This window comes from Manis javanica, chromosome 14, assembly GCF_040802235.1.
Source record: "Manis javanica isolate MJ-LG chromosome 14, MJ_LKY, whole genome shotgun sequence".
In the NCBI taxonomy this organism is placed as follows: Eukaryota; Metazoa; Chordata; class Mammalia; order Pholidota; family Manidae; genus Manis; species Manis javanica.
Window position 1 is genome coordinate 7,673,471 of NC_133169.1, and position 13,433 is coordinate 7,686,903.

At 57.3% G+C, this 13,433-nt stretch overlaps 1 protein-coding gene across 4 annotated transcripts; it reads right to left on the reverse strand.

The window, feature by feature from the left end:
• Positions 1–1,010: 1,010 nt before the first annotated feature.
• SLAMF8 (SLAM family member 8) lies at positions 1,011–9,045 on the reverse strand. 4 transcript variants are annotated; one of them, XM_073221527.1, is made up of 6 exons: positions 8,827–9,045; positions 6,890–7,087; positions 3,671–3,976; positions 3,485–3,586; positions 3,143–3,330; positions 1,011–1,765 (listed from the first exon to the last, which is right to left on the reverse strand). In XM_073221527.1, exons 1-6 carry the CDS (start codon positions 8,858–8,860, stop codon positions 1,244–1,246), a joined length of 1,350 nt encoding a protein of 449 aa, XP_073077628.1. In that variant the 5' UTR covers positions 8,861–9,045; the 3' UTR covers positions 1,011–1,243. The 4 variants fall into 4 exon arrangements, with proteins under 4 accessions (XP_073077628.1, XP_073077627.1, XP_073077629.1 ...); XM_073221526.1 differs by having other exon boundaries at positions 6,890–7,216; positions 8,827–9,043; XM_073221528.1 differs by lacking the exon at positions 3,143–3,330 and adding an exon at positions 7,348–7,422 and having other exon boundaries at positions 1,557–1,765; positions 6,890–7,216; positions 8,827–9,040.
• Between the last annotated feature and the right edge of the window lie 4,388 nt (positions 9,046–13,433).

Here is a 13,433-nt window from a genome sequence, read left to right on the forward strand (position 1 = left end):
CAGGGAAAGTACTTCAAATCCTACCCCTGTTTCTTCAGTGCTTCCTTCCTTTCTGTTATCAAGACCTGAGTGAGGCCCCAGAAAAACATCCAATTGCAAACACCCAGGAGGGAGTACCTATGAACCGTATGTCTGCTAATCCCCAGGTGTAAGTTTAGCTCACGTTTCTCTCCAGTGTCAATATCCAGGGCTTCTCTGGACAGACTCACTCAGTGGCAGATTGTATATTCCAAAGATGGCTGCAGTAATAGCTTCCAAACTGCATGCTCTTTTGGAAGGTCACCTCGACCATCTTCCCACTGAGTGTCGGGGATCTTAGTCCCCTCGCCTTGTCCTTGGGTGGACCTTCTGCACTTGCATCTGCACATGAGCGCGGCAGATCCTCGGAAGCCCCAGAACCCTCTCCCTCCATAACATTCCTCCTGCTGAGCTTGTCCCGCCTCCTTTCTCGCTCAGGCTCAGGCAGGGACTCAGGCTGAGCTGCTCTTCCTGAAGCTCCACAAGACTCCACAGTTGTGTTGGCAGGAGAAAATGTCTTTTCTCTTTCCTTGGTCACCGTGCTAGGGAATGAGGAGAGATTCCCTAGGCTTGCTGGTCAGCAGAGAAGGTGAAGGTGCTACTTGCAAAACGTTTCCACCCCAAAAATGGGACGCCAACCCCCAGGGATTGTCTCCAACCACACATGACCTTTAGGGGACTATGGAACAAGACAGCAAAATAAAGCCCTGCGGGCCAGAAGGAGAACCCCTCTTCACCACCTCTCATTCACCTATTCCTGCATCTTTCCTTATGATGATGCGTCAGTCACCAGCGAGAGTCAGGATCTCAAACTACAGAGGCTGGGGCTGCGGCTGAGCCGGGAGTGGGTGACTCAGGTTCTGTGTTACTTCACATGTCTCATGTCTCTTAGAGCCTGGGACCGAGGCTGGAGGCAGCGCTCTGGTGCCGGTCGGTTAGTACTTGCATCGTTTGCTAGGGCTGCCATAACAAGAAACCACAGACTGGGAGGCTTAAACGACAGAAATTTACTTTCCCACAGCCTGGAGGCTGGAAGCCCAAGTTCAAGGTGCCCGCAGCCTTGGTGTGTCCTGAGGCCTCTCCCCTCGGCTTGCAGGGCTGCCTTCTCTCTGTGACCTCACATGCCCTCTCTCTGTGCCTGCATCCCTGGTGTCTCTCCCTCTTCTTATAAGGACACCGGTCATATTGGATTAGGGTCCATCCCAACGACCTCATTTAATCTTAATTATCTCTTTAAAGGTCCTGTTTCCAAATACAGACAGGCTCTGTGATATTGGGCGTCAGGACTCCAACAAGTGAATTCTGAGAGGACGAACTCGCTCTGTGACAATACATCATGGACCGTGCGGGGAGCAAATGCCTTGGACAATCGGCGCCCCCGTGTGGATCCTGGGGCACTTCCAGGGCCTTTGAGGGAATGCTCTGTGTGGCCCGTCTTGCCCAGAGCAGAGCCAGGACGTGCAGAGGGAGCGGAGGAGGGGCCAGTGGGAAAGGCTGTGCCAGCGCTTCCTGTGTGACAGCCCCAGGCTGCTCCTAGGAGGCGGGACAAGGTTGTCACCGAGCCAGGGGGACCGTGGTGGTTCCCAGGCCCTGGCTGTGTCCCGGAGCATCGGGTGCCTACTAGGTAGTGGGGTCCTGATGATCCACCCAGGCACCAGTGCCGAGCTCCCTCACGGCAGGCCCTACACAGCGGGGTTCTCTGTCTCTGGAGCCACCCTGTCAGTACAGGCGTCCTTCCTCTTTTTCCCTGGCAAAGAGATCAGAAAGAAGGTTACCCCTCCAATGTCAGGAACCTTAACATCCTCGGCCTGGCCTCTGCGTCCTAACTGTACTGGCCCAAGATCACCTCCGGCAGAGGAACATCTCTGCTGTTCTTCCAAGACCCTAGAAGAGGAGACCTTTCAAGGACAGGCAGTTCTTCCTAATGTCTAACCTTCATCTGCTGCTATGTCATACATTTACCTGCAGGAGGTGTAGAAAGTTAGCGCTGGGATGGGTTCAGTGCAATGGCTGGCCAGAGGCACGCAGCAGAGCTGGGGCCAGCCTCTGGGCTCCCTGGGCGGGGCCTTTCCACTCTCCCAGGGAGCTGGGTTCTCTCTGTCCCTTCCCAGGGGCTAAAGCTGCTCTTTTCTGAGCCTTGAAAACATTAAGCTAAGTGAGAGAAGCCCGTCCCAAAGGACCACACAATGCATTATCCCATTTATATGAAATGTGCAGAATAGACAGTATAGGGACAGAAACATTAGTGGCTGCCTAGGGCTGGAGAGGAAAGGGGGATCAGGAAGTGGTGGCTAAGGTGCCTTGGGTTCTCTTCCTAGGGGAATGAGAAGGTGCTGATGCACCACAGCTCTGTGAATATAACAAAGGCCACTGGATTGTACCCTTTAAACGGGCAGATTATGTGGTATGTGAATTATATTCCGATAAAGCTGTTCAAACAAAAAGCCACTTTTTCCAGGCTTCAACCTTCTTACCATGAATCCTGGGCCAAGGGCCAACGCCACACCCTCTCCGAAGTCGACAAGGCCTCTAGATGGAGTGAAGCCTCCGTGGCTCCCTCTTCCCTCTCTCACCCACGGCAAGAATACCCAGGAGCCAGCCAGCCACCCCAGCTCCAGCGTGAGCAGCTGGGCGAGACTCTTGTCTTCTAGGACCACCCACCATGGGGAGGTCTCCTGGCTCCTCTCCCGGCTGGCCCCCTCCTGCCACCCTGGGGCCAGCACGCCAGGCGGCCTGGGATGGACAGTTCCGTGAGGCCAGGTGGCTGGGGTGTTTCTTTCAGGGGCAGGGATGGGGCTGAGCGGGATGTGGTGCTCAGAAGCCGGTCCCGGCTCTGAGTTCCCCTTCCCTTTGCTCACCCTGGGGAAAGCCGTATGAGCCCCTGGCCAGGAAAGTGCTTCTCTCAGGGACCATTTCCTAGGAACGGTGGGCAAGAAGGGGTTGGGATTCATCTAGACTTTCACTCACTACACCTTGTCAACACCAGCTACGTTGCAGGAACCATGTCTAGGTGGGCAGTGGTGACCTAGCCTTTGCCTTGATAGGGCTGAGAATCGTTGGGACAGTGATCGCAGCAAGTGGCGTGGCCACGGCGAGCACTGGAGAATAAAGGAGGGACACTAACCCAGCCTGGGTGGGGGAGAAGGCCAGGAAGGCTTCCTGGAGCAGGCGCACCTTGAAGATGGTGGAGGAGGGAGCCAGACGAGGAGCTGGGTGGGACACAGGGAGAACGGAAGGGGCAAAGGCCTGAGGAGTATGTGAGGGAACAGTTCACCGGAAGAACTACAGAGGAAGCTGCGTAGGTGTGTCTGGCTGGAATCAGAGCATCAGAGGGAGAGGCCCAGGGGATGAGCCGGGAGAGGAGACGGCAGGCCATCTGGGGTCCGAAAAGGAGGCAGCCCGCCCTGCCCTCTTCCCCAGAAGGTCCACCTGCAACACCCACCTCCTGCCCCTGGGGGACACCCACCTGCACAGGGGCCGCAGTGCCAGGCCGAGAGGAGACCGGCCAGGAGCAGGAGCAGCGAGACGGGCGCGACCACCAGCAGGGCATCTCTGTAGGCGGCCTGCCCTGGAGCCGGGTGGGAGGGGCACGGTCAGAGGTGGTCTTGATGCTTCACGACCCTCAGCCGCTGGGCCCCCGGCCTTGACATACCTGCACCGTGCTGGCAGCTGTCCCAGGGGGTGACTGTGGCCAAGTCCCAGCTGACAGGGTTGGACACAATGCAGGAATAGGCCACGCCCCTGTCTCCTGGGCCCAGTGACACCCTCAGCACCTGTCCACCCATGGAGAGGCCACGTGGCTCGGTACCAGAGCCAGTGGAGGGGTCCCTTCGCCAGCTGTAGGTCATGTCACTGCTGTTGGGAGCGCAACAGGACAGGAGCACCTGGCAGGTGTTGGGGGCCTGAGCCTCCCCTGGGACAGCGACGAACACTTGTACCGCGGGCCTGGGCACTGCATCTGGGCAAGAAGAGGAGAGCAGGGATGTCAGGCAGAGCCCACAGCTCTGGCTCTGGGATCCACGCAGGGGTCGATGCCACCGCTGACCAGGCTGCTGTTGCTCCCAAACCCTGTCTGCCTCCCTGCTGCCTGCAGGACAGAAGCTGACTTCCTTAGTCTGACATTCAAAATCCTTCACGAACTGGTTGATGTCAGCCTCTACAGCTGTGCCTTCTTGTGGACCTCCCTACCTACGCTAATTACGTTCCAGTTCTCCTGAACATGTCAAGCTGTTCCCTATCTCTCATATGGCTCAGCAATGCACATGTGTCTTTTTCTTCTTCTCCTCCTAGAAAACTCCTACTCACCCCTCAAGGCCCAGCCTGGAAACACTGCTTACTGCCCTAATCATGAAGCCTTCCCAACAGGTCTGGCTCTGAGCTCTGCAGGAACTCTGTCTCTCCCTGGCCACAGCGCTCCCTCATCACGTATCTGTCATGATATGTCATGACTGATAAGGAAGCATTTATTAGGTCAGGCAAGAAAACAAACAGAGTGCTTGACTTTTGGAGCTTATAGTTTGGCGAGAAACAGATATTGACAAGTGATTATGAATAATTAAGAAAATAATTCCACGGGTACAAAAGACGGTGAAGGAGGAGACCAAGGGGTGGGGCTCAGCCCTGTCTCCATAACCCTAGCTCCCTGGGTCATCACTGCCTGGGCAACTGAACAAATTGGTGCCCTGGCGTCCTAGGCCGTGGCTCCCCTGTCCTCTAAAGGCCGGTGAGTAAGTCCTGAGTCTCTGTGCCAAGGGCGCCCGTGCGAGAGCATTCCGGTGCCCGCAGAAGGGCACGTCTCCGACTGTATTCCAGAGGCAGGCAGAGGGAACCTCAGCAGTGCCGGCTCAGTCTGGAGGGATTTGTGATTTGAAAAAAGAAAAGATTCGCTGGGCACACTAAGTATAAACAAAGATTGCGGGGAGGGGGTGTACTTACGCTATGTAAGAGGACAGGCCGATGCCAGCGTGATCGGGCACAGCGGAAACACCCACTGACATTTCTGGTAACCGATCTGCTCATTCAAATCATTCTCATCTATTGTCAAAGCAGAGCTCCTAAGGAAGGCTGCTTGGCAGCTTTGTGTAATGAGTCCTAAGCTATGTATTTGGAAGCAGTAAAACAGCAATTCCCTGGAAATCTGTAATTCAGATGCTGAGAACAAGACGTTTTAGAGCTTAGTGGTGTGGGTGCTGCAGGCATTACCACACTCGGTGTCCTCGTTTCACCTGTGCGGCAGCTGCAGAACAGGGAGAGGCCCCAGGGCCGCCTATGTGGTTGTGTAGGTTGTGCACTGCACAAGACCGCGGGGCTAAGGGGATAAACAGGGGAGTGCTGGAGGGCTGAGATCCAGCAGCCTGGTTCCGGGCTGGGTGCGTCCAGAAGGACACCCCCCTGCGTGCATGCTGGCACCCCAAGTGGCTCACCCGAGGACAGCCAGTTAGCTGTCTCTGACTTGGGGGTGTCTCTCCTCCCCAGTTGGCTACTTCCTTTCTCTCCCTCTCTGGTTCCCTCTTCCCAGCTGTTACTCTTCTTCTCTACTCTTAAATTTGGACATTTTTCTCCCCCACTCTCTACCAAATTTCTAATGTTTTACTGAAATAGTGTTTTGGGGTCAGTCATATATCTTTTCCAAGTCATTTGGTAGATAAATGAGAGCTAAAAGGCCTTATTTTTCTTGATGAGCAGAAATGTGATAGAGGTAGTGGAGGTAGTAATGCTGGTACGGGTGGAGGTGATGGGAAAGATGGGGGTGGTGGGAGAGGTGGTGGAGGTGGGGGTAGGGGGAGAGGTGATAGAGGTGGGTGTGGTGGAGGGTGGAGTTGGAGGTTTTAGGAGAGGTGGTGGAGGTGGGTGTGGAGGTGGTTGAGGTGGGGGTGGAGGTGGTAGAGGTGGGAGAGGTGGTGGAGGTGGGAGTGGAGTTGGAGGTGGTGGGAGACGTGGCAGAGGTGGAGGTGGAGGGGGGGGGGCATGTGGTGGAGGTGGGGGTGATGGGAGTGGAGGTGGAGGTGGAGGAGGTGGGAGAGGTGGTGCAGGTAGTGGCTGGAGAGGAGGTGGAGGTGGTGGGGGTGGGAGAGGGAGAAGGTTGGGGGAGGGGTGGAAGCAGAGGGAGCAATGGTGGTGCGGGCAGAGTGCCAGAAAGAAAGGACCTGGGGATTCAGCACCCGCAGCTGAGGCGCTGAATGCAGCTGCGGGAATGACCCTGGCAAACCCACGTAGGGTAGCAGGTCTGCCCAGCTGAGTCCTGCCAACCCACAGAATCGTGAGAAATAAAAATAGTAAGTTTTGCAATGGATTGTGTTGCAACAATGAATAACTGAGAGAACTCATGAATGTTATGCAGTTAAAATCTCTAAATACATCTAAAAGAGCTCTTTAAAGAAATATCAATAAAAATTCTGTATGTTAACTACCATTTACTTTTTTAATTAAAAAACTCACGTCATACTTTACTAGGCAATATTTCTTTTTCTTTTTAGTGGTGCGTAAAGTAATGGCACATGTTACAAGCTCAGGATGAATGAAGCACTGGCCAAATGCCACCTCTCACCATCATAGGCACCTACATGGTAATATTATGGTGCCTGTTTTACAGATGAGAAAGGTCAATGTCAGGAAGGCTGAGTATTGTGTCCAAGGCCAGTGAGCTGAGAAAAGACTTAGCTGGAGTTCAGACAAGGACTGCGGGGTGGCCAAGTCAGGCTGCCCCACAGAGGGGCTCACCTGGGAGAACTTGAGGATGTGGGGCAGCTGCATCAGCTGTGAGGTCGGGGGCCAGAGGTCTCTGGAACCCCAGTCTCCCCAGTTCCCAGGAGTGGGATGCTTTCCAGTGCCGTGTGGCTGGGCAGGGAGCCAGGGCAGGTGCTGCACTCACCGTACACTGTGAGCTGCAGGATCTGGGTCCGGGCTCGCCCTCCTGTGTCCACCAGAAGCACAGAGAAGTTGCCGCTGTCTCCGGACTCCAGCGGCTGGAGCTCCAGGCTGAGGTCGCTGTGCAGCTGGGCTCGGCCCAGGAAGCGGGAGCGGTACAGAGTCTCCAGGGAGCCCCGGAAAAACGTGGCCAGGAGCTCCTCTGAGGGCCAGAGGGATCTCCAGATGGCCTCTCGGACTTGGAAACCAGGGGGGCGCGTGGCCACCAGCAGCGCTGAGCTCCCCACCTGGCCCTGCACTTGGACACCGGTGACCGTAGCAGGAAGCAGTGCTGGGAGGACACAGCCTGTCAGGCTGCCTGCCCACAGCTTCTGCCTCCCTGCCCTCCACCAAGCTGCTGGGGAGCAAGCTGGGCCCTTTTAGTCACACAACCTCTGCCCGAGCTGAGGAGGGTGCACCTACCAGGGCCTGGGAATCGCACAGGAAGGAAGAGAAACCAGACGCTGGGTCCGCGGAGCTCCCAGAGGAAGCCAGAATCTTAAGCAAGCAATTGAGTGTATATTAAGTCAAGTACCATGATGGGAAAAAGGGGTACCCTGCGAAGACACAGGTACGATGAGAGGGTGACCATGCTGGGCCTTGAAGGGCTTAGATTAGTGGTGAAACTGACTCTCAGAATGGGGATCGGCCAGGCCAGGCGAGGGCTGCTGGAGTGGGATGCAGAAGTGTCACAGGCAGAGGGACTGGCTTGGAGGAGAGAGTGTGGTGCATGGAAGTGAAAGTAGAGCTCTGCAGGGGGCATAAGAAAGTGCACCCCAGGTTGGCAGGAGCCAGATCTCGCAGGGCCCTGAGAGCTATGCTGGAGGCCGGTTTTATCCTTATGGCAGTGGGGGGCCTGGAAGAGGTTTAAAGTAAGGGAGTGACGTGGTTAGATGCCTGGCTGTGCCTCCCATGGGCTGTGTGACCTTCTGCACATCACCCTCCCTGTCTAGGCTTCTGCTGTGCCACCCACACAGCAAGGGGGAGCGCCCAGCCAGTTGAACTCTTTTCATTTTCCGTTAACAGCCCTTTGGAAAAGTTAGTTTTGCCTTCCATGTCCAAGGAATTGAAAGATTTGTGAACGAAACATTCCCTTTTTTTGAAGGATTTCCTTCACGTGTTTGGAAACGTTGACATCGGCAGGGCGTTTGGTGCCCTCAAGGCCAGGGACCCGGACAGGGGACAATAATCTCAAAGTCCCTATGAATCTCTTATGTAAACCATGGTGTCTTAGTCTTTGCCACACGCCCTCACTCCTATCCCCTGGCCTTGCGGTGCTGATGCCTGTCACATTGACCACTTGTCAATCGAGGTGGGAAGTCAAGCATCAGACAGGGCAGAGGGGTCACCCAGTGGTGAGAAGCTCGGCAGGCCAGCCATTCCAACATCACACGCTGAGCTCACATGTACTTCGCCTCCCCAGCTGTCCTCCTGTCTCACCCCTGCTCAGGACCTCCCCTCCCCAGACCTACAGGGAGGAGCCTCAGCCTTCCCTCGGGCTGGAGAAGCATCCTGAGATTTTAAGAGCCCTGCCCCCCTCCCCCGCCTTCTCCCCCAAGGCTGTGTCTAGTATTTTCCTGTGTCAATACTGCCAGACTCTCACCATTCGCACGACCACCACTTTAGAAGCCACTGGTCCCACCAGCCTTAGTTTCAGTGGCCCTGGGCCACAGACCGCATAGGTCTCAGGGACATGGAAGCTCCTGCACTGCCACCTCTGTCCACCCAGGACTCTGCACCTCTTTGCCTCTGCCTCGCTCTCAAGGTTGCCTAGAACTTCCTTCAGGCACCCCTACCCTGCCTCAGCTCCTGGGTTCTCACCCGGGATGGGGGGCCCTTCCCAGACATCTGGCAAGGGGCAGCTGGGGAGGGGCCTCGGCTCCACCTTCCCCCGCCTCTTACCTTCCCAGAGCAGCAGACTCCACAGGGACCACATGGCTGTCCTCCTCCAGAGAGGCCGGCCAACTCCAGGACATCCCAGGTCAGGTGGGTATGTGGAAGGAACTGTTGTCCTTCTGGAAAGTCCCGTGTTCAGAAGGAGGAATCCTGACTCAGAACGACAGGCCCTGAAAGTGAAAATGTCCCAAGTAATGTGGAAGTTGCCACAGGCCTCGCTGGGCTCCTTCAGGAGCTGATTCTTGTAAGTCAGCCTTTTTCATGTGCCACGGGTGGCCAATGCAATGGCAGGTGGCAGGCGCCCTGCACAGCCCACTCCCTGCTTGCCGGCCCTCCGCAGGCCTCCGTGCATCCCACCCTGACGCACTGCTGTGTGCCCTTCCCCTGCAGCCACCAGGAGCCCTCTAACTGCAGTTCCCATCATCACGCCTCTGCTTACAATTCTTCTGCAGCCTCCCATTGCCCTCAGGACAGAGACTAAACCCTGGGCTTAGCCCACAGGGTCTCCTAAGTCCACCTCCGGCCTGCTTCTCCCGCTAGTCTCCTGTGTCCAATGCACCTCTTCTCAGAACCACCAGTTTCACACTCCACGCGTTGTGTCCTCGTTGCTGCCCCAGCCACGCTCTCCCATTCATCCTTCCACCTTGGCCCAGCTATACAGGCAGGCAGGCACCCGTTCAGGCCTCCTGAGCAGAGAGCAGGGAACCTCCTCTCCTGTGCCCCCGAGTGTCCATTCTCCTGTCACTGCTCTCAGCACGTGGTGGTGCAGTTTTCTTGCCTCCACAACCTATTTGCTGGCAGGACCTTACCCATGCCCCCGTCTGTGTTCCCCCAGGTGCTCAGCACATCCCGGGTAGTTAATGAATGTTTGCTGAAAGAGTGCTGGATTCCAGACATGGTTACACATTTTGCTTCCTGGAAGCCCTACATCTCTTCTCCGAGAGGGTTTTATCTTTGCTCCGGTGGAGAGGGGGGAGCCTGAGGGCCAGAGCGAGGGTGGCGCCTTGCGGAGGTGGCGGGTGGCAGCGCCGGGGCTGGGCCCCCACCTTGGGAGTGTGGCCCATTCTGCCAGCTGTCCCTCCTCACCCTCCGCCTCTCCTCACTCTGCATTACGTGGTTTCTTGAGTCGGGGAAGGCTTTGTTGGAAGGCGGGGAAAACTCTCCAGCATCCTGAGTGTGGCTCGCAGTGTCCGGTCCTGCACAGCTTCTGACCTGTTGTTCATCAAGCTGGACCCACGCGGGATGGGGCAGATTCGGTGGCAGGTGTGCAGGGCTTCTGTGAAAGGGCTCCTGCTCTCCTGGGACTCACAGCCTGACTGGGAAGTGAAGGCCGAGCGCAGGCAGGCATGGCCCTCTGTAAGCAGGAAGCTGGCGTGGGGATGTGGTCTCCAGGGATGTAGGCAGGGGACGTGTCTTGCCAATGGGTTTCAGCCCCAGGCATGTTCACTGTGGATTCAAAGTGACTAAAGAAATGGCAGTAGAATGTTCTTGGGGTGAAACAGTTATATCCAACTTTATTTCCACGGTGGCAGGTCAATCGCTAAAATCCCGTTCACTCAGAGCGAGTCTGCATGCAGCAAGCCGGTCTCTGCCTCTGGGCCTCTGTCCTCGGCACTGCCACCACTCCAGCCTCTGCGCTGCTCTCTTGCAGCCTTGCAGTGGTGCTACCATGTTGCCCAGGGCACTGGGCGGGGCTCCTTATATAGAGTCAAGAAGGACGCATTGCCCACACGTGTGCAGTGAGCTAGCCAACCAGGGCCAGGTGAGAGTCCTGGCCACAGGAACCTTCACTTTATCCACAGGACGCCTCCTTCAGCTGGGGAAGGGCAGCTGCACCTTGATGAAACTGAAATAAATGGGAGGGCCAGGGGCTGGGGACAGGCTCTGAGGGCGAGGGGCCAGCCTTGGTGGTGGGGCGTCCCCCGTGGGCTCCAGGGACAATGAAGGGCCGTGGGGAGGAATCCTCTAGGGCTGAGTGGGTAAGAATGGAAGGTGGTTTGGGGCCCGATTAGAAGGACCTTGAACATAGCGGCATTAGGCTTTTATTCTGGAGACCACAGGCTCTCGGCCCTGCTGAATGCTTGAATTCTTGGGGACTCTGGTTCCGTGGGGCTGGGACGGGGCCCGGAATTCTGCAGCATTAGCCGGCGCTCCTCTCCCCGGGACTCTGAAGCTGGGGGGCTGAGGGGACAGAGCGGCCCCGCCTGGAGAAAGGGGATCATTTCGGGTTGGGGGTACCTTGCTGGAGGGAGGGGGGCACGCATGGAGGGGGGGAGAGAGAGAAGGGGCAGGAAGCCTGGGTAGCTGCTGCTGTGAAGGTCCCGACTTAAGCAGGAAGGAAACCTCTAGAGAAGAGAGAAGCGCAGAGCTGCGGTCCTCAGGGGACCTGGAAGCTGCTGGGCAGAGGGCGAGGGCGGGGGTCCTTCACTGATTGGTGCTCAGCGCTGTCACTCCTGCGTCAGCTATCCAGTGAACATCTACTTATGAGCCAGTGGGCGGAGCACAGAGATGAAAGGCGCAGGCCCTGCCCGCAGGGAGTCGGCAGGTTAGGTGAGAAGACGGGCTATCCAGCCCAATAATTACGACCCGTGTAGCAAGAACAGCACATGTAAGTGTTCACAGTGGAGTCTGGCACATAGTCAGCCCTCAAAAAATACTGCTGATGGCGACTGGCCGGCCAGAGAGAAGGAAGTGGGGAGAGCCGGTGAGTGCAGGTGGAGGGGTGTTCAGGTGCTCTAGCTCCGCGAGGGAGGCTTCAGCCCCCCATCATGTCTGCACCCTGCACACAGCCAGGGGCCGGCTTCCCGTGGGGCGGTGCTGTCCAAGCATGCGGTGAAGTGAACGACAGGATTCTGAAGTCGCGAGGCCAGGCCAGGAGGGCGTGGGGAGCGGGAGGACAGCCCCCACGGGAAGGCTGGGTTTCAGATGCCGCATCCCGTCGGAGGTATCGCAGGGCAGTCACGCTCCCTCTGGGTAGCATCTGCGTGCACGGTGGTCCATCCGAGCAGGAAATGAGCTGCCATCTTCCCTGCCCACCTCCCTGGCCCTTCTCCTTGCGGGGGATTTCAGGGAAAGTGGGGAAGAAGGAGGAAGAAGTTGGACCAGGACTAGAAAATAGCTCGCCTCCCCAAACGGGAAATCTTTGGGTGTTGCAACAACTGGAGAAAGATGGACGGGAGAAGGCAGGCGCGAGATGGGTTAGGTCTGCGCAGGCAGGTTCTCACCGCTGCTCATCACTGATTCAGACACACTGATCACGCACCCAGCCGCGGCCCGTGGGGAGGGGAGAGCTCTGGAGTAAATTAAAGGGGGCCACTGCCCGCATTCCTTAATTCAGAGAGCAGCTGGCAGCCTGGGCTGCTGCTAACCCCCCTGGGGCCCTTCTGGGACGCCTGGAGCCGGTGGGCCGAGTCGCAGCAGCTCCATCTGCCAGGAGCACGGCCGGCACCGTGAGCCCACCTTCTTCACAGGCTCGGGGCACGGAGCAGGTGTGGACAGGGCCAGACAAGCTGCCCGAGCAACACCATTAACCCTGATTGTTGCTTGGCACAGAGATTCAGGGCCCAGGAACTGAGTGGGGTGTGAAGTGCACACCTGCACGCCGTGTCCCTGCCTACTCACACTTGTCCTTGCTCTTTGGACTGGCCTCAGGGAAGACTGGGGCTGTGCTTCTTCCCCAGGGGAGAGGTGGAGAGGAGAAAAAGGCAGGGTGTTTGAGGAGAGAAGGAACCAGGCAGGGAGGAGGCAGAGCCCCAGACAAGGAGAGGGGCACGCAGCAGGCTTTTGGGACCCAGGCAGAAGGCAGAGGTGTTGGTGGGGAGCGGGTGGGCCTCTGGACACCATTTTAGGGATGGCGCAGGAAGGGGCCTGAGGACCAGGGAGAACCCCACCATAGCCCCGTCTTGTGCCTACCTTCCCCTGTGGGCTTCCCATAGATGAGGCCCTCTGCCTGCACGACCTGCCCGCCCACACCAGCCACCAGCCCTGGCTGGCCCCAAAGGCTGCCCTGGGTGGGGAGCCACGGCACTGCCCCCTCGCTTGGGCAGCAGGCCTGCAGTGTGGCAGGAGGCCTGGGCTCGAGGCAGTGTCTGCACTCATGAAACGGAGGCACCCGCATTCCCCTGTGACTTGCGGGGGCGCATGGCCTGAGAATGAGGGCTCTTTCATATCTGTGCCCAAGGCACCTCTCTTGCCTCACCCGCATCCTGGGACTGGGGACAGGGAGTGGGATCTCTGACGAACTAGGGGCTTCACGCACCCAGCTGGAGAGGGGGAACTGGAGAACAGAAAGGGGGAGCCTGTGAATTAGTCTGAGAGGGCTGGGGAGAGTCTGCGTCAAAAACCAGGGAGCCCCAATTGTGTTTATCCTTGTAGATGGGTGGGGGTGGGGAGCTGGAAACTCACTCACCAAACAGTTGTTGGAACCCCATCTGTGCAGAGGGATGTGCTCAACAAGCACATAAAGAGCATCTAAGGTGTGTAAGCCCCAGGGGGCAGGACTCAGGCTGATGACGAGTGATCATGGCACGATGAAAAGAGGGACAGCCACTGTGGATCTTTCCCCGTGTGGGAGAGGATTCCGGAAACGAGTACAACACAGAGTGTTCTTCCCA

Bases quoted from the DNA above. Each gene is read 5' to 3' on its own strand.
- SLAMF8 (XM_073221526.1), bottom strand. From the start codon at position 8,860: ATGTGGTCCCTGTGGAGTCTGCTGCTCTGGGAAG. The intron at 7,217-8,826 runs GTAAGAGGCGGG...GTGTCCTCCCAG, and splicing joins GAGTCTGCTGCTCTGGGAAG to CACTGCTTCCTGCTACGGTC. The intron at 3,977-6,889 runs GTGAGTGCAGCA...CTTCTTGCCCAG, and splicing joins CCTGCAGCTCACAGTGTACG to ATGCAGTGCCCAGGCCCGCG.